Raw genomic sequence first — 20,426 nt, forward strand, 5'->3', positions numbered from 1 at the left:
CCCTTCCTCCAAAGGAGAGAGAGAGAGAGAACTTATTACGCGCCATGTATATGCCCTCCTTCCTCCCTTTGGTCGATGAGAAAAAAGAGGAACGAAAAGAAAAAGAAAAAAAAAAAAAAAGGTCCAAAGCGTGCGTCAAACCTTCGGAGCACACTGTACGCCGCTCCAGGTGCAGGTAAAAGTTATTCTCTCTCTGTCGATCTCCCCCTTTTTTTTTTTTTTTTTTTTTTTTCTTTACACCATCATCGTTACTCAGAGAGAACCCAAGTGCCTGGTAGGTACCTATGTATTATACCTACACGTATAGATACCATACAGCCAAAGAGGATGAAAGAACGAGAGAGAGAGAGATGGAAGCCACTTTGGAGCAACGGAGTGGCCCACCTTCGGCACACATACATTATGTGCGTGTACCAGAAGAAGAGGCCTGAGTAGTCCACACAGGCACTGAAAGAACAAGAAGAAGAAGAAGAAGAGAGAGAAGGAGAGTGGGGGTGTTCTTCCTTCTCTTGCTCGCACTTTCGTAAATACATATACATGTATATATAGCAGAGAGTTGTGGCGTCGAAAGGAGCGAAGCAAAAGAGAGAGAGGATGGGGGATGGGGCAGAGGGGAGCGGCTGCAGATACGCCGTGCAGGCGGGCAACGGGCAGAGTCGGGGGGAAAAAGGGAGCGCGGCAGAGCGTCGACGCGGCGCTCGCTCGCCTGCTATGCTGCTCTGTTGCTGCTGATTAGTTGACATCCGATCGCCGAGGAGAGAAGATCGCCTCGGTGCTTATATATATGCCCATACACTATATATATACACTTGCACTCTCATCGTCTTTAATACATGTGTGCATCTACATATATATACATATACATATATATTTACCGTGCGAATTCATGAAGTGCGTTAATATTTAAATATATTAAATTAAAATGTGCAGTTTCACCCTCGGGGAGAGTTACCGGTTCGGGTGTGATGGTTCATTCGTAATCGTTGGTTCAACCGTTCAGTGAAATATTTAGTTTTCACGTAAAAAAAAAAAAAAATTCAAGATCAATTGTGGTGGTAGTGGTGGCGGTGGTCGTCCGACAGTATCAACCGGTGTTTGTGCTTACATATCGTGTTTAATACCTCCCTGCCCCTCCAACCCCCTACACTTGGTTCAGCCGATCGACCGTATAGAGTAAGACTAGCGTGATTTCGGTGCCTCGAGAGCCCGGCAGCGGCGTCGAAGCTGCAGCGCTGCGCTTCGATCCATCGTCACTTCTTCCACCCGTCAGGGTCGCAGGGGTGCCGCTGAACGACACCACCCTCGCTGATTACATCCAGGATTACCAAGGTATCCTCGGCGGCTGTTTACCCCAGCAGTCGTCGTTCAAGGCTCGCACCGACGATCCAAGCTCCGCGGACGCAGCTATCATGTACCCGAGCGGCGGCATCAACGCGGCAGCTGTCGCCGCCGCAGCTGCCGCCCGGCACCCCGTGAGTACACCATTGTTTATCCTTTGGATCTATATCCATCCGTCTATGTAAACGCGTCTGTTTATCTCTCGCCCCGGCGCTTTGCCGTTGATTCACGCTCTCGCGCCTCCCCGATCGTCGCACGCGATCTCGTAGCTGTTAGGGGATGGTTTTTTTCTTTTTTTCTGTTCCTCTTCTTTCGGGGAGACGCTTTTGACTTTTTTTTTCCAAGGGGGGACGGGATTAACACGCGGTTACTTTTTCAGATACGCGGTGGGGCTTTCTTTCCTTTGCCTTTGCGCGCAGGGGCTTATTGTGGGATTGTGGCGGGTTGGATTTATACGCGTGCTTTCTTGTAGAATCAAAGGATTTTCCGTGTACATGTAGGTGTCAGTTGGACGGCGAGCGGGAACACGTGCCGGGTTTCATTTCGCCAACCGTCGGATCGTATACGGAGTCGACACCCAAAGGACTAGACTTGCGATGTTTAATTGGAGGGGATGACAATAGATATTGCTTTCTTTCTTTTTCTTTTTTTTTTTTTTTTTCTTCACTGGCAGTATTTTAGAGAATATAAGGGTCGAGGTGTACGGAAAAACACGTGGTAGTTGGTGGTGGTGAAGAAAATCACAAGGGTAACTTTTCGTAAAGATAAATATTAAAAGCTTTCACGAGCACAATCGTGTCACAAGTATAAAAGTACTCGATTTTTCTAACTAGGTACAGGTTTAATAGTTTATGCAACACTCACCGGCGAACGCACGATGATCCGTCGGATCACATCATTAGCTCGATCACGTGTTTTCTTGATGGTTCAACTCGACTTGTTCTAAAAAACTTTGCACGCTCGTTGCACACCTGAAACAAAAAAAGCGAAATAACACGTAGTGCGAAGACAATTTTAAATAGGTCTTTTCTTTTTCATTTCTTGCTCTACGCGCCTCGCGGAACAAATTGCACGCACGCGTTTGTCGAAGTGCCAAAGGAGCGGCCGAAAAAATCTCACCGAGGACTTTAACATTCCGTCCACTGTGGTATGCTCGAACGGTGGTCTAAAATGACTCTGTAAAAAACAGAGAACGCGACTCTTTTGCATATTTTTTTTTTTTTTTTTTTTTTTGCTCGTCTCGCGCATAAGTAAGTACACACACACACACACACGCAGAGTGTCCGCGAAACTATACTGCAGAGAGTTCAAAAGAGTCTCGCAATTTGCATAGCATAGCGCACGTAACGCAAGCGGCCTTAACAGCTTGTAAGAAGCGCACGCGAGAGGCATAATATATAATTTTTTTCCTTACCCCCCTTATCTACATAATACAGCTTCTGTTCCGTCGGCTCTGTTGTTATATATTTATGCTCGTGTGAGAATGTATGCCCATACGCAGGTGAGAGAAAAAAAAAAAGAAAAGAAATAATGTGCAGTTTGCACGAAAACGATCGAGGGGGGAACCTTGAGAATCCATTCCTCTTGTGTCAGCCGAGGATATTACAGACCGATCGATCAACATATTATTTTTGTCTTTCAACTTAGCCCTTGTATACGTACAGTGAAAATAGTATACATGGATGTATACACGTGACGGAGGGGGATCTACATACATATTTACACTGGCGATGAGAATAAGATATTACACGTTATTGGCTTGGTGTGCGGCGCGTCGCGGTTCGTTAGTTAACTTCCCTCTTTCGCACGCCACGCACCTATATATGTAACGTACATTGAATTCGACGCGCCTCGGAGGGCGGCTCTTCCGTTCTTTGGCGGATTACACGCGGCTCGATTTAATTTTTCACGCGTTCCCGCACTCGGCAAAGGATACGGGGAGTGTCAAAGTTGGTTAGCAGTAACGACTTTTGAATCACAGTAGCGCGTTTACTCATCGATGATTATTGGCGCCCGTACTTATACTTGTATTTGTTTGAGATTTTGCAACGCTCCGCTGGAAATTTTATGCGTCGACGCGTTTCGGGTCTTTGAAAAAAGAAAATTGTTTTTTATTTTTATTTTTTTCGTTTTCTCTTACGCTTCCGCGGCTCTCTTGCGTGACGAAACGGTCGAGGGATCGTTTAAATTGGCTCTTGTATAACGCGTATACACACCGGCGAGCCCGTACAATGTTCTTTTTTTGTTTCCAGCGCCTTTTATCTTGATCGACGGAGTGTTGGTTATTTTTTTTTTTTCTTTTTTTTTTTTACCTACTTGGCTTTCAAGGTACAATTTCACGCACAATGGATTACATTGTCATTGGTACACTGTAAGTACATGGTGAGCATCTGCGTAACGCAGGCTGTGTGACGACTTTTGAAATGTTAATCGAGGATGGGAGTGCGGCTGATTTTCTTAATTGATTTTAGACCATCGAATGTGACAACGAACAAAAAAATTGTTTCTATAATAGCCACGACGCGTTTTCGCGCTTCATATTTTCTCAACATTGTTTTCATCAAATATCTCACACTCCATACGAGGACAAAACAATTATGTTTTGTACTCGAATTTGATGTGGCTTTGAATTTTGTTTTCTACCAACACCAACTCACACTTGTGAGGAGGTACAAATGTTCCAAAGACCTTCAGACCCTGTGATTCGCGCTTATTTCGTAAATTTCGACCCAACGGGCAGCCAACCAGTGAGCAAGCTCGTACCCACGTATTACATAAACATGATTCCCCTAAATCAGCCTGCCGCTCGGAAGGGTAATAGAGCTCATCATCACCGAGCCGGAAAATCCGGAACGCGCATCGGGCGGAGCGAAAAAAAAAAAGCAGAACCATCAGCGCACGGGAGCGACGAAAGCGTGTACCCTCCAAGCTCGTTTGCGCTTCCTCCATTGTATAAACGAGTATAAGGTAATACACAATAGGATCGCACAGTAGCCCCCATTGGGTCCCGTGGCGCCTGCAACCGACCCAGCGGTATATACCACTCACATCAGCGTCGTCTCAATGAACGAGCACCCGCGAACACACCGGATACGCGATCGCGCGCGTGTGTGCGTGCGATAAATCCCAGCTAACCGGCTCGGAACGACACTATAGTAATACTTGCACACAACCGCGCTCTCGCTTCAGGAAAAATCTCGACGATTGTAATGTACATGTGTGTGTATATTGTGGGTATATACAATAAATCGGCATCGAGTTGAGCAAGGCCTTTTGATCAACAAACAAACGTACTTACGTACACACGCGCGCGCTTATATGATCGTTAAATCGCAGACGTCGCATAATTACGCGGCCATTCGCGGTGTAGGTATATGTGTGTTGTGGCGTATATGTGCCACCACCAGCGAAGGCGACGGCCGGCTAATGATCCTCGCGAGACGCTTACGATATTGCAGCATTTATACGTGTTGTAGCAAAGAAGTGCGCCTCGTTGGATTGTAGTGTAACGTGTTTTATCATAAGTTTTTTGCGATGTACCCCGACAGCGGTGCTGATGATCATGATCACGATGTTGTTGTTAAGTCTCGCCTTTTCCATTTACACGCGTCCAAGCTATTTAGAAAAAAAAAAAAATTAAGGTACAGCCAACGCGTGTGTTTATAAACGTTTCAAAAGTGCTTTTGTGGCGTGTTTATCGGCTCTCTAAGCGTTGGGGCGCAAAAAAAAAAAAAAAAAAAATCAACAGCAATAAATAAAAGTACCGTTCGTCACACCTCGATGATGTGACGTGTACGCAACAGATTTCGCTACCGCGACCGGTCGAGCGATTAATTTTCTTGGGACATTCCGCAATCTGTTGGTCGTTTTTAAATAAGATCAAGCTCAAAGACGAAGTAAAAAAAAGTAAATAAAAATCTCGAGAGCCGTCCGCGATCGGCAAATATCGGTATGCGCAAGAGATACATGATATATAATCTTGGCGAGCCGATTGGGAATACAAAATATACCCTATCCCCGAGCATTACACCGTCGACTGGTAATTTTCTCCCTCCTCTCACTTTGCGCTCACGCGTATTGTATACTCGCGCCGAGAGACACTTCCCAAATCGGATATTATACACTCGCGTGTACCGGTAAGAGAGAGAAAGCCTCCTTTTATACAGAGAGAGAAGAGAACAATGGGCCAGCCGCGCATACATTATGCACACATTACGTGCAGCTTGCGGATAAAAATTCGAGCACTTGTACAAACAACCCGTAACCCATTCTTGTATGGGTATATATATAAATATACGCGTTAGTTCCACTGCAGCCCACGTGATGCGACGCGTCTGGGTACATATATTCGTATACTTATAACGAGACTGCATATAGACTTCTCTTTTATTTTTCTTTAATCAATGGACGACGACTGCGTTTCTCGTCTGCTTCTGCTCTTATTTTCTTCTTTTGTGACACCCATTCTCTCAATGCAACTACGATACTCTCCGTTTCCATCTGCATACAAGAACAGAACGCGTGCGATACTACGATGTAGCGTCTCTCTCTTTTTTTTTTTTTTTCCAATGGAAAATGTCGAAGGAGGTTGAAGGAAAAATTAAAACAATTGCAACTGTAACGATCCGTGAAATAGAAAAGAGAGCTTTGGTGGCTCGTGCAAGCTTTACTGTCGTCGTGGAAGGATGAAAAAGTTTGTACAAGTTTTACACGAAAGAAAAAAAAAAGTTTTCTCGGGGGTGCCCTCAAAAATTCAACGCGTTTCCCCGTTGTGAAAAAGAAAAAACTTGTGTAAAATATTGTAAAGCTAAAGGATCTCACGTGTTGAGCCAGCAACTTTTTTTTTTTTTTTCTACAACGAAAACAGGCATCGCGCACTGTATACATAAAAGAGAGCGTTATTTACTTTCCCAAGATTTACACAAGTGTGTACAAGACATTTCGCATTATCAAGCAAACAGAGAGTCAGCTCGCGTCCGTATTATTATTACATATACCCACTCTTATCTTTTATTTATTTATTAATTTTTTTTAAATACACTGTATGCACATCATATTATACCAGCACGTAATATCGTAATGTTCCGTCTCTCGCTCGCTGCACGTGAAGCATACACATGCTATTTCCCAGAGAGTTTCAAAAAGAAATGCCTTACCGGTTTTTTATGAGCAAATACACGTAAGTATCTCCTCGCGTTTTGTGTGTATGCCTGTTTGGGGAATATACTCATACACATATGCATGCAAAAGGGAAAAAGTGGAATGAACACACACGGATGCTCAAATATTTGTAAGACTCGCATTAGGTTTTTATATCCCCCTGAAATTCTTTTTCCTTTTTTTTTCTTCCTCTCCCGAGTATCATACCTCGACGACGCTCTAATGGATATGCGATGTATATTGATTTTCGGGCGGATGTCGATTCTCGTTTTCGCGGATGACCATTTGTCTCCATCTTGGGTTCATAAATCGTTGGCGACCGGAATTTCTCGTCTCCACCATCTTTTTCACGCTAAAATCCTTCCTAAGTATGCTCAACACGAGAATTTCAAAAATAAAATCATCCAAAACAATTGTTACTAATAAAAAAAAAAAAAAAAAAAAAGTGCAAAAGGAGTATCAGCATCGAACGAAATGTATAGGGACGAGGACCACCGAGAGTAATTATTCGGAGCGAGCTGGTAAAATAAAAAAGCGCGGGGCAAAGTCGAATGGCCATTCGACCGTAAACAGATATAAAATCGCGCGCAGCGGCCACGATGGTAGGGGGAATTATTTTACTCGGCGTTTTTCGGCGCAAAAGCATCGGGTCGAGCGGAAATGGTGCTCGGAAAATAAATACGGATAAATGCAAATCCGCACACGTGCACGAGGAGGAGAGTGGGTATTATTGTACACGAGAGGGATCGCATCTGCGCGTTCAATCGCGTGCGGCAGCCCAACCCCCCCTTGTACATACGAGCGTAGTGGCTGTAAATCATTTTTTTTCCTCCCCCTACTGCGCAATTGAAAAATGAATGTTTTTCGATCTCGTTCTGCTGCTCTTTTTTTTTTTTTTTTTTTTTTTCTTGACAACACACAAATATCATTGGTTTTTTTTGTTGCTTTTTTGCTCCGTAATAAATACTTTATACTCGACTCCGTCCAAGTGGGCGATAATATCCATAAAAAATATTTGCTCCACGTGCGGTAACGGTAACAACGTCAATACGGGGGACCTCTTAGGGGCATCTGCGGCGACTCGATTTCCCCGAAGTAAGATAACGAAATAACGCGCATATATATATTGTAACACTGCTTCTTGACCTGAAGGAAAACGAGGCGCCGACGCAGCGTTACCAAATCTCGATCGCGTTCGTCACCGTTGTCCCTCTCACCTCTTGGGTTTCTGCTCCTGAAAAAGGGGGATAGGCGCGGGAGTTCTCCCGTTCTACGGGAAGAACTATTAATTTACACACAACAAATTAATACCTTTCACTATTTCTTTATTTAACACACTTAACACTAATACACAGTATCTCCTTTCACAATACACGACACAACGCTTCACCTTGTCCTCTGGACGGCGCTGCAGCGACTTCGCCTCGTTACAATATACACACTCGGTCGGCAGCTCTCCGATTTCATCCCGAGCGAATTTGTTAATATCCTGGCAAACAAGTCGGATGCCCGATCGAATTTCCGACGGCCCCCGAGAGTTGTGTGCACAGACGAATGGGCCCTATAGAAGCTGCTTGGCCACTCCGCATACATATACTTACATACCCCTCGCGAGAGCCTATGCATATAAGAGGTACGTTCCCCCTTGGCCATGGAAGAAAAGAGAATAAAAGCAGAAGAAGAAGAAGAAGGAGGAAGCGCACAAAAGATGCCCGGGAGACTCAAGCCGAGATTACGTCATGGGCTCGCTTGTTGTACGTACATGTATATGCTGTATTCTCCGATGGCTACTACTACTACTACTACCTGCCCGACGCTCCTTTCGGTATTATAGTAGTCCCCCGAGGGGCAAAAGTTGAGCCGATCGGCATATGCCGTTGGCCGCCTTAACTTTTCACGGGGCCTAATCTGCTGATCCTATTAGCGCCCCGGGAACCATGAAATTTCGAGAACTACCTTTCTCTACCCTGCCATCCCCGAGGAACCTACGTATACATGTATGCTATACACTTGGTTGTACTCCCTCTTTTTTTTTTTTTGGTTGCCGGTCACGTTCGGTGGAGGGAAAGTTCCGCTCATTATGTATTGTGCACAGGCGGTAGGCGGTAGCAGCGGCGGCAAATAAAGGGCGAGCAGGGAAAAAAAAGAGGGTGGAGGGACGGGGAAGAGCCGAGAAGGCCGCAAGGCCAAGTGCAGCGAGTGTAAACACAGGTGCTCCTCGGCAGTGGGATGTGTTTAATATACGAGGGGGAGGGGTCCAAGAGGGGGGGAGGAAGCAATTGTTGTGTATGGGTACACACAGCTCATGCTTGGCTGGAGGAATTTTTCGTTTGAATTGACGAGGAGCGACGGTAAGGTTTCGTTTATGTGTATAAATACGCAGGAGTAGTTTACGCGAGCATCTCGTCAATTGGGCTTTAGCGCGGTCTTTTTCCTGCTGTATTTTTTACGTGTGTTTTTTTTTCCCGTGCATACACCGGACTCATTTGCGTACAACGAAACATCACAGCAGTTATAAAAAGAAACACGTGTCTTATTATCAGAGTCAACCACACGGTTGACAAAAAAACACACAGCAGCACCACTACGCAAACCATCAGCTCCTTGAAAATAAAAAATAAAGGAGAAATAGCTCCGTGTGTGCATCTATTGTAAACTACCTTTACAGTTATGGTTTCGACAGAGATATGTATGTATATATACATGTTTGTTTTTCTGGCAAACATATTCCAACATATCTACCTACTCGAGTGCGAGCTTCGCTTCTCTTCCTCTTTATTCACGCTGTTGAATAAAAAAGAAAAAAAAAACTGACTCGCAATGACGGACGGATATTTAATCTGGTGCGTTTGAAACGTGTTTTGATTTCCAAAAGATACTTGGTTTGTATCCCATGATGGAAAAGTTGATAAGTAAACGATGGACTGTAATATTCGAGAGCTCGATTGCCCGTACGGAAAAATAAAAACAAATCACTCTAACGGCCCGAAGGCAAATGTACACTTCACATCGGTATATTTTCGCTCTCGAAACGCTTGGACCTTCAGACTAAATTCGTATACGAAGAGGCTGCTTTTTCCACCTCAACGCGAATTTTCAAACTGTCGAAGCTGTATATACACCGAGGGGGGCTTTCCATAAAATCGGCAGAACTCGTAAAAATCGCAACCGACGTGTAAAATTTTGCACTGCTGTTCGTGGCCTTCGTGAATACGTATTGTGTATACCTAGAGGTAGAAATGATAGTTCAATGGTTGACTATACCTGTCGGTGGTAATCTGCTCGTCATAAACTCTCGAGCCCCTCGGAAAACGATGGAACGCGATATTACGGGGGAACATTCCACCGAGCAGTTATTAACCTTTCAAAGACCCTCTCTCTCTCTCTGTGTCGTAGTTTCCGTTGGGGGGGACCGTTAAAACTTGCCCATTTTATTGCACACGGTATCATTGTTATTGTTGTTGAACTGTTGACAAGTGAAATATTGTGGCGCGCAGGGACACACACAATTACTGGTATTGCAACTATTTTTGTTATCAGTCCAACGATGAGTGAGATCGTGTTATTTGGATTGTTGCCAGGAAGACGTTACGAGACGAGTCTTTTTTGATGGTCAATCCAACTATTGTTTTTTCAACCGCCCGCAACCAAATTTAGGTATATAATATACTTTGTTCACGTAAAAAAAAGTTGTCCTCGTTAAATCCACGAGCTCGCCCGGAAAAACAAACGGCTTCGTGTGCCGTGATCTTCGATAATGAATATTAAAACTCGTGTGCGCCCCGATAAAATCTCTCGCAGTGTATACAGGGCCACGCGAGCGGAAGCAGCAGATTGTCCATTCGGAGCACCAGTTCCACTCGACCCCCGATTTCGTACAATTACTCCCCTTCCCGTTTGAATATTTGGAAGGATCCGCTGCAGTTAATAAGTACGTGCCAGCAGTGTAGCTTTAACGCTAAACGCATTAAATTTCGTTCCTGATAGATTACGATGCGTTGGTTCGAAGTGCCAACACAACACGGGAGGGAGCACCGATTTTCGGTATCCTAATTTCAGTTTACCCATGAATTAATCGAATCGACGAATGAAATCGATTCATCATGCTCGTGAGTAGTGGTATGACGTGGCCGCATATTAATACAATATGCAAAAGCACAAGTTTATAGAGATCGACCATCGACGCCTTCGACTCTACGACACACACAGACTGTACGTACACAGGCACATATTTATGTTTGCCCAACGGAAGTCTGTATATATACATACGTATACATCAGGGAATAATGATAATAATAATATCCGGGCTACCCGTTCGCGCGCCAATTACACGTGCCGGCGGCTCGTTCATTCTGCCACGTAATTACCAATGCATATCGCCTTCGTTGCGGTCGGACGGTGCCGCCCCGCATTATATAGATGTGCCCTCCTCCTCCTCTCTTGCCAAATTGCACATTATTAATATACGATATATACGCTTGTCATATGTTATATGCGTACATCCACCCACTGACCGTAATTTAACGTGAACGAGCTCTAAGGTATAAATTAGGAGCTGCTTATAACGTGTGTACTCATTCGCGATGTGTTATTGCCAAGTGGTTTTTCGAGAGCTGGTCGGTCGATGTTATTCTAATTGTCATTATTATTGTTATTACCACGATAACTCACTCTAAACGCTTTTAACGATGCTTGCCTACGTGCTATCAATTACATGGAGTTTGATAATCGCCAAGTCGGACAATGTTGTATATTTTCAATCGACTCCACTATATAGTGTATATGAACTGCGTAGAAAACAAAGAATAAATGTTCAATCCAACACGAAGCAGTAAAAAAACAAACAAAGATAGCCACCTGGTCCTGGCGTGGGCACGTTTCTCGATTTCAATTCCGATCGAAGTCAACAATGCCCTCTTATATGCGATACATATACGCTCCCTCGACTCTCGACCGAGTTTTGCCGTCCGCTGTTGTGTGTACACCCGATCCGACCTCTCGACCTCTGTCGAGACAAATAGGGGAATCCCATTTCCTTGCCCCCTCCCTTTTTCTCGGCGTCGCCAAATGATTATGTCGGCCGTCGCGCGATCGACCCGATTTTTATTTGCTCGTTGCAGTCAAACTGAAGAAAAAGACAAAAAAAAGTGTACCGATAACACACAGCTGTACTGCCGCTGTCCTCCTCCTTCTGCGACCCGCATCTTTTCCCTCCCTTCGAACTTGACAAAGAGTCTAGCTGTCCGCATCTGCGAGGGTTGGTTGACTCCCCTCGTGGTCGTGTGTTGACCTACGCGCTACTGGCTTTGAACGCGATTTCTTTCTCGAATCTTCTTTTCCTCTCCATTCCAATCACCAGTCTGGCCCGAATCGGGTGCGATGATCGCAGTCAATTTTTTTTTTTTTTTTTTTTTTTTTATTGTCGCGCGTCCCGATACACATCGTTCCACAGTTATCGGTACTATTATTGGGCTGTGATTGAAATCGTTATCGGTTATATGGGCAATGAAATCCCTCTGTGAATCACCCGTATGACATATATACAATTGTCGCGCGAGAGATAACAACATCGAGTTCAGCATTTGTAAATCAATTTTTGCTTTGATTCGGCTTTTTTCCCTCTACCGATGAACAAGCAATTTCATATATATATATATATACACACATCTACGTACACACAAACAAATCCCAACCAAAGTGCCCGCAGCCTACGATCCAAATTATATATCGTACCCTGTGTGTTGCTAGACAAACGTCCCTCGGTTCTCCGATGGGCGTTGTTATTTTACCAACGGAATCAGCTATCCCATTTGCAACATCATACATATAGCTGGGCTTATTTACATTTGTGGGCGTGCGCGAAAGCGCCAACACGCAAACACACACGTCAACTGCGCAAATATTATTTCTACCTTACGAACACATGGTTTATTCATCCTTACGAAATTACAGTGGCTATACGCTAGATGTAACACCTATACATTTACGATGACTTTGGAGTGCGTGCGCTCGCGATTGCGGTGCACTCGCGCGTCTATGATTAACTCATCATTGCGCTTTTTTTTCCCTTCGCAGCTAAGAAAGTACCTACACGCAAGTTTGGCGATAATGCAACACTCGTGTGTTTGTACACTGTGCGATGATGAATTACGAGTACGTGGATGAGTGCTTCTCTTTTTTCCACAGCTCTTTGAAGATAAACGATTGGACTATCGAGTCGGAAAATCGTTCTTCAAAGTAGATATACTTGCTTTTAACGGTAAAATCATTATGCTGAGGTTACACTTCCATCGATGCTTATTTAAACGTTTGTACCAAAAAAAAAAAAAAAAAAAAAAAAAAAAAAATCAGATCTGATATATTCCGATGTAATTCCAAAGCTTTTAAACGGGCGTGTACGAGGGCAGGTGTCGCGCGAGGAACCGTATCTTCCCGACCGATCGATCGTACAAAACAAGGGAGGTGCGAAGGGAGCTGAATAAAAAAAAAAAAAGAAAACTTTTCAACCCTCCCGGAAAGAAAAAGGAAAAAACAACAGGGCCTAAAACACACCCCACGGGTTCTCGAGCGGAGAGCGCCCATTTCTCACTCGAAGGGCTCGTGCGAGCACGTGCGCGCGTGTATATATACGTATGCCACAAGGCCCTTCAAGTTACAAACGACCCTGTGGAGGGACGAGCCAACGGATCTTCTTCCAATAACGCGATGATGATAGCGATGATCCCCTCGTCGTCGTCGAGGAACCGGAACAAAGGAGGAGGGAAGAAGGGCTCCCGGCGTGCAGGGGCCTATTATGTCCTTCCCTCCCTCCTCTTTTCTCATGATTGTTTTTTTTTTTTTTTTTTTTTTTTTTTCATGCCGTGCGTATATCGAGGGGCGACATTACTAGCTTGTCCGTCTACGCTGTAGGTACACATCACGTATATATACATGTATAATGCACACCCCAGCTCGGCGCGTTTGCCCTTTTGCTTCCTCCTTTGTGCGGGCTCCAGCCTTTGTTCCCTTCCTCGGCGCTCCCTTTTTAGCGAGAAGGTGCGGCTTCTCCGTCATCTTTGTCTTTTCATTCTATTTTTTCTTCCATAGCTGTTTTTTTTTCTTTTTCTTTACCTAAGATATTGTGTATGTGTGTATATGTGTGCATAGTGTCTCTTTCTTTTCTCGGTGGCTTATACCTTGCGCTCAATGAGGAGACTCGAAAAGTGCAAAATTAAGTCGACGTCGAGACGAATTTCGATTGTCTTCTCCTGCAGGTAGAAAGAAAGAGACTTATATGTTCCCTCCCTTTTCTCAGGAGCCAAGTGGTCCGGAGCGATGGTGGTAGCTTTTTTTTCATGACTGCGTTTGGCTTAGCGTCGACAAGTGCGGGATTACCTTTTCATGGATTTTTCTTCCAACCAACTCGATTAGCCTCACGGCTGAATGAGTTCATTTCGAAAAAATATGTGACGCGTCTCTCACCAAATGTGGATTCAACACATAAGCGATCGGCTATTTTCATCCTAGACTCTGACCTATAAGAGAGCAGCCACTACCGAGTGCGATCGATGAAATCAATATTTAATCCACCGGCTCTAAAGTGAGAGAGAAGAGAAAAAAAAAAAAACCGGAGGAAAAATCGATAGCTAAAAAAAAGCCGCAGTCCCCCTGATATACAGAGCCTCGGGGTATAGCGTTTCTATTCCCCGGCGTCATTATCGTGGGCCGAGCAATTGATTTACCGCGCACGCGAGGAACCACTCACGGGCGCTGCTCACGTGTCCTTCCCCGATTTCTCACCGGCACGGCTTCTTCCACCCTCCCCACGGTCTCTCGCCACAGGGGCAGGAAAAGGAGGGAAGGACCGATCGACCGCTTCGCCCCACGAGGCTCCTGTGAACGTGGGGGTAAAACTTATTGTTGAAAAACAGTATAATTGAAACAGAAGGGTGGGAAGAGGGAAAAAGGTACGCTTAATGACGCTGCAAGGTGTCACGGGCGCTTAAACGCGCATTTACCCGTGCGTGCGTATACCTCTCCCTCTTTCTCGTGGGGTTTCTTCGAAAGGAAAACAAAAGAGAAACACGTTTTTGCGGTCGTATAGGTATAAATATCGTGTGCACAGTGAGACCCAACACTATATAGTCCGGCGAGGGGTGTCGCGCATGCAAGGCACAGCCCCTGTGCGATCGGCATCAGCTACGCTTTGGCCCATTGTTTTTTTTTTTTTTTTTTCATTTCTGTATACGTGAGCTCTCTCTACCCCATGTAATCGTATAATGTGTACTTTACCAGTGTTAATCCAACGAGTAATCCCGTTTTGGTTTTTTTTTCTACCGTATGGTCCTCAATCCTCGTCTCCTCTTACCTGTAAACCTTCTATTATCTATTTTCTCCGTTCACCGGCACATGAATATGCGTAAGTGTTTACAGCAATAGAGTTTTGTTTTACTTTTCTTTCCTCTCGCGGCCCGTTAATCACCGCAGTCATGGCAGAAAAAAGAAATTACTTCCCCCAACGAAACGATCTCCTCTTTTGTTTTATTTATTTTTTTTTTGTCCTGTGCCGTATAGCCGAGCTCGAACATTTAATACCTACTCCATCACCCATCCAAGCTCAAGGAGGTGAGGGGTGGAGAGCGATAACTGCGGAACGGCCGGAAGAGGAGGCGGCCAAAGTTTCGCGCAAGAAATATTTCGCTCCTCGCGTTGCCGCGGCGAACTGAGCGAGCTAAGAGAAATCCAAGAGTTTCCCCCAAGTTTGAGTGTTGGTGCAAGCTCGCGTGAAACCTACTTTGTGCCCGAGATGTATAACTCTCGGAGGGTCTGGCTTTGCAGAAGCACCACCAGCCAAGAAACTGAAGAGAGAGAGTTACGGGGGTGGGGGAGGGGGGCACGGTTGCTACGTCTTCTCGTATTACTCTTTGCGGGGGGAAGCCACACTTTTTACTCCCGCGTCTTGTACTTCCTCGGATGCACTTTATGCCTTTTCTCTCTCTCTCTCTCTCGGCTCTGTACTTTGAAGAGCAAGAAAAAAAGTAAGGGTAAATGGATGGTACGTGTACGGGCGGCGCACGTATGCTTTTGCCAAATTGTTTTCTCCGCTTTTCCAATGTTTGCTCCCTGCTTTTAGGCAAATACGCGTGTACGCGGGCACTCCAGGCTGTGTTTTGGATTTGGAAACAAATTTAATCCAATACTCGGGTATAGGTATATTTTTTACAAGTACTAAAAAGCTCATTGGATTCTTGGGTGGCATATCGGCGAACATAAACACGGCCAATTCATACACGATGCGTATATTATCGATAAACCGTATTAGCTCCTCGTTGGGCTGGCGAGCGTAGATATAATTATTCATTCGATAAACGTAGCATCAACGATGATGGTGAGATGTATAATATGCATAGTATATTTTAATATTAGCATATTATCCATCTAATGATTTTACACACAGAACGAGTATGAATAATGAACTTATTATATATTTGCGTGCCATAACGATCGGTAATGCTTGGCGCGCTCTAAATAATGAAAAAAAAAAAAAAAAAAAATTATAATAATAAAAAAATAGCCATGAAAAATTCGAGGAGAAATATCGATTCCGCGAAAGGATAAACGAGAGGGTGGGCATTATATAGCTTTTCCCAGGGTAATTTGAGGTGCCTGACCACGGGCGCTCGAAGCCGTCAATTAGCGGGAACACAGTGCGAGGAGGAGGGAACGGTCCGAGAGGGAGAAATCCAGCGATGATCGAGGGGCCGATCGGGATCGTCGTAAGTGGTAATTGTATTATACAAGGCCGACTCTCTCTCTCTCTCTCTCTTTGGCTTCCCTCTTTCGTGCAAATTATCGCCGAGGGGACGACGGCGCCGCCGACGAATTAATCCCTCGAAATCGAAGGGCTTCGGGCCATTTGGAGGCACACGTATACCTACACGTATGTATATATATCTTCGCTGGTAGTAATGTATAAACGAGGGGAGTCGCTTCATTTCCTGCCAGCTTGGTGTTGGTGCACGCTTCGTTTGAGTTAGCGAGGACGACGTTTCGCTTGCGGGCGATATCGCGCCCCCCGGATTGTTTCACTTTGCTCCGTCTCTGTCGCACATATACGTTACATATACAGGAAGGGATGCGCGACAAGAGTCAACAAGTCGCTGTACCACTCTCTGGTGCAGCGAATGATGATATTAATAAAAAAATAAAAAAAAAAAAAAATTATCACCACTGTCTCACACGATTGTACTTGACAATTGCGTACAGTCGCAACGGCCGGATGTACGGTTGTTATTATTATTACATTGATGAGCTGGAGTCGAAAAATTAAAAAGTTATTCACTCCAAGGGTGTCCGATCTGCGCGTACTAATGCAGCACGTCATCGGAAAATCGATCTTAATCCTTCACACCGCAGGGCCGCGTCGGCGAGGGGCTCCGGTCGAAAATTAATCAAAATGAAAAGCACGTCACGCGATATCTCTCGTGCCCGGTGGTGGTGATGGCGTAAGCAGCGCGTGCCGGGAAATTAAAGAGGAAGCGCGTCGTTAACGTCGGCCAAGGGAAAGAGGGGCGCGCGCGATGAATCACAAGTGAAACCGCTGTACTCTCCTCTGCGTGTAGGATATGGTGTTGCCCCACAGCCAAGGAAATTGGTGGAAGTGTGTGTACATAAGTTTATGTATATATTGTAGGAAAGTTCATTCGCGTGGGCGTCGATTTCACAGACTTTTTTTTTTTTTTTTGTTTTTAAATATTGCATCGAAATTTGTCCTGGCGCACTATAGATACCCATCAGGGAGCTTCGTGTTTGTTGATGTCCTTGTGGATTCTGTTTTTTAAAATGTTTTTCAAAGAAAAGCGAATACGTCGTACCAAAGGAAATAGAAGAGGAGGGAAAATTTTGAAACAAATGAAAACCTTAACACAAACTAGCACACGCTTTTTTATCGTAAGATATTCATGTGTACAGAACAAAAAATGTCAATATTGATCGAGAGGTACGCCTGTGTGCGTTTCCAACAGATGTGCTTGACGGTGATAATCGCCTGAAGAGCAAAAGAAAAAAAAAAAAGACGAGCGTGGCTTCGTCAATCAAAGAGACACGAAAGGGAGAGAGGAGGGCCGATCGGTGTGTGCTTGTGGCTTTTATCGGAGCTTACACACACGTTGGTGTGTATCTAATCACCGACACACGCGTGCTCCAACACACATGACGCGCAAGGGATTTTTCTCGCTCGCTTCGATCCACTTATCGTCTCGTCGTGATAAGTCTTTCGTCTGCGCCTACAATACTGTGTATACCAACTTGTGTATCGTATACTTTTCCGTCGACGATAAGTCCGATTCATTGAGAATCCCAGCAATTACACAATCGCTCAACTCGGACTGACTTTCCGCGTTTTATCATACTTGTGTTACACAAAGTGTAAACATCAACGCCAAGACGACAATGTATAGATTATAGATGTATATGTGAGCTGATTCTTTTTCTTCAATTGATCAAATAGTGCCGGGATGAGATGATCATAATTTGGGATGATGCAAACTCGAGTCAACACCGACAATACACTGAAAAACACCATTTCGATTTTTTTTTTTTTTTCATTATTGTTTACTTTGTCCGGTTAATCGATGAGTTCGGACTCTTGGCGTTGGTAGCTTCGTCATGAAAATAGAAAAAAATCTAACATTTATGACCACAAGCCTTTTTTTCCCTGCTCCACGCAATATCGAGTTTGTCGCTCTATTGATTGCATAAAAATGATGTTTATTTTAACCTTTTTTATTTGATAATTTTAAAATAACGCAAGTCAATGTAAACATCAACGGTACGGGCAATTAATTTTCGACGAGAAGAAAAATCAACATTCACGAGCGGCCGTAGGGCGATGTAATTATTGTATACGCACGACCAAATTGAAACGAAATACACACACCAAACACATATATCGTCTCGTTACATGAAATTTGCATTAATAATGATTTGCGACCCACGTATGGCCCAATCGTTATCATCATTTTCTTTTTTTTTTTTTTTTTTTTTTTCGTTTTTTTCATGAAACGTACGCAAATAGAACATCATTATCATACACCAGAGCCAGAAGAAGTGTACACATACAGTTTGTTTGCTCGTCAGCTTCACCACGGAAATTCCTCTCCGAAAACTCTGAAAACTCTTTTCCGCGCCGATAATACGATACCCCCAAGCGCGCATACGCTCTGCAAATGGCACTTTCAGATACATTGGGCACCGATCGTTATGCATCACGTTACCCTATTATAATATGTGTACGTGCACCAGGTAGGCTTTGAATAAGCATTTACTTTGGCGCGTCGTCGCTCGGATGCGTTGCTCAGTACACACTTTGGAGTTTGGAAATTTATATGCATTATGCATTAGGAAATTCAAGTCACGCACCCGAGCTTTATTATAATTATGATTATTTATTGTGCATAGTTGTACGCGACAGTGTATACGCGATATACTCCACCCCCACCCACACCTGTCCACATGTACAAGAGAGATAATCACGAGTGCATTGTGCAAGCATGGCAATCAAGAGATCCCCAATGAATCACTCACCCCGGCTCTCCGAAAAAAAAACACGCTCGTTCAAATTGAAAAGGCATTGTCGGAGGGACTCTTTGTTTTTGCACATATACATACCGATCTCTCGAGTCCTCGATCCCCGAAAACCCCGTGATTGTCAGCAAAACCTTGGAACGAAGCACAGTATGGCGCCGAAAACCCTTTGCACCAGCCCCCTCCCTCGTTTCCCGGAAAAGTTTGCAAGGATGCTCGTGCGGATGAAGGGCACAGCAATCGAGAACAAAATCCCCCCGAGCGCAGAAGCCAAAATGCCCGACGTCTACAACTATCGAGCGTCGCGTGGACGAGGGATGTACACGTATATACCGATCTCTGGAATTTCCGAGGAGGAACTTTTCCGAGCGGAAAGCCACACCAGCGGCAGCACAATGGAAAAGAAGAGGAGACCGAGAGCTGGTCCAGCGATCGAGTACACGGCCTGTGTATATATACGCACGTAAACACGCCCTGAGCCGTCGAAAAGATAAATAGACGCGCGAGTGGATGCATACACTGTGTGTATATATGTGTGAGCACACAGCGCGCCTAAGCTCGATCGACTCTTCTCGCAATAATGAGGAGGAGTTTGCTCGAGGGATATAGGTGTATGCGTGTATGTATATCTGTCTCCCTTCGACCGAGGGCCGACGGTGTTCTTGTTCAAACAATCCGAGCTTGGACAAACAACCCTCTCTTTTACATGCATACACCGAGAGCTTGCCCTTCCCTCGCATACGGACGCGTATAGATGTTGGCTCTATACACATCAGGGGATGGGCGGGTTTGCTCGGCCATGGGGAGATCGAGAGCTCACGTGTAGAGGTAGTGGTGATGGAATCTATTCGTCGTATTTTTCCATTTTGTAGATAACCAATTCATTGTAATATTTACCCACAACAAGCATAACGAACAAGCTTGCAGACTCGGTGAATGTGGTTTTCACCCTCCCAGACGCACTCTCGTCCAACTCTCGGACACCTATATATTTTTACCTCCTCGCACTCCTTCCTCATATATGTATTTATATCGTACACTCACGCACAGCTCTATATTATTTTTTCCCCTTCGCTCGCAGAGCAAACACAAACGTACGTAATATTCCACTGTACGCTCACCCACACGAGCATCAGTAACGTACAATATAACGGCGGGCAAATATTTTACATCCTAGCACACGTACGCACGTAAACACACTTATACACATATACCTACCCATGTATAGACTCCAGAGAGCGACTATATAGTCGTCATCGTCGTCATTTAGGTGTATACCTATCTCTCTCTCTGTCTCTCTCTTTCGCGAGTCAAGCAAGCGCCACAAGCGATATGGCAGCTAATATTTGCCCAGGCTGAGCATA

General features: G+C 44.7%; 1 protein-coding gene across 2 annotated transcripts in view; it reads left to right on the top strand.

The window, feature by feature from the left end:
* Positions 1-755: 755 nt before the first annotated feature.
* LOC106639828 (protein groucho) overlaps positions 756-20,426 on the top strand; it is a 70,467-nt gene continuing 50,796 nt past the window's right edge. For both annotated transcript variants that reach the window (XM_014353618.3, XM_014353619.3), the window contains exon 1: positions 756-1,472. In XM_014353618.3, coding sequence (XP_014209104.2) covers positions 1,410-1,472 — 63 coding nt within the window. In that variant the 5' untranslated portion in view covers positions 756-1,409. The remainder of the gene's footprint in view (positions 1,473-20,426) is intronic.

The sequence above is a fragment of the Copidosoma floridanum genome, unplaced genomic scaffold, assembly GCF_036245765.1.
Source record: "Copidosoma floridanum isolate Cflo_tuat_1 unplaced genomic scaffold, Cflo_Japanese_pri ptg000001l, whole genome shotgun sequence".
Classification (NCBI taxonomy): domain Eukaryota; kingdom Metazoa; phylum Arthropoda; class Insecta; order Hymenoptera; family Encyrtidae; genus Copidosoma; species Copidosoma floridanum.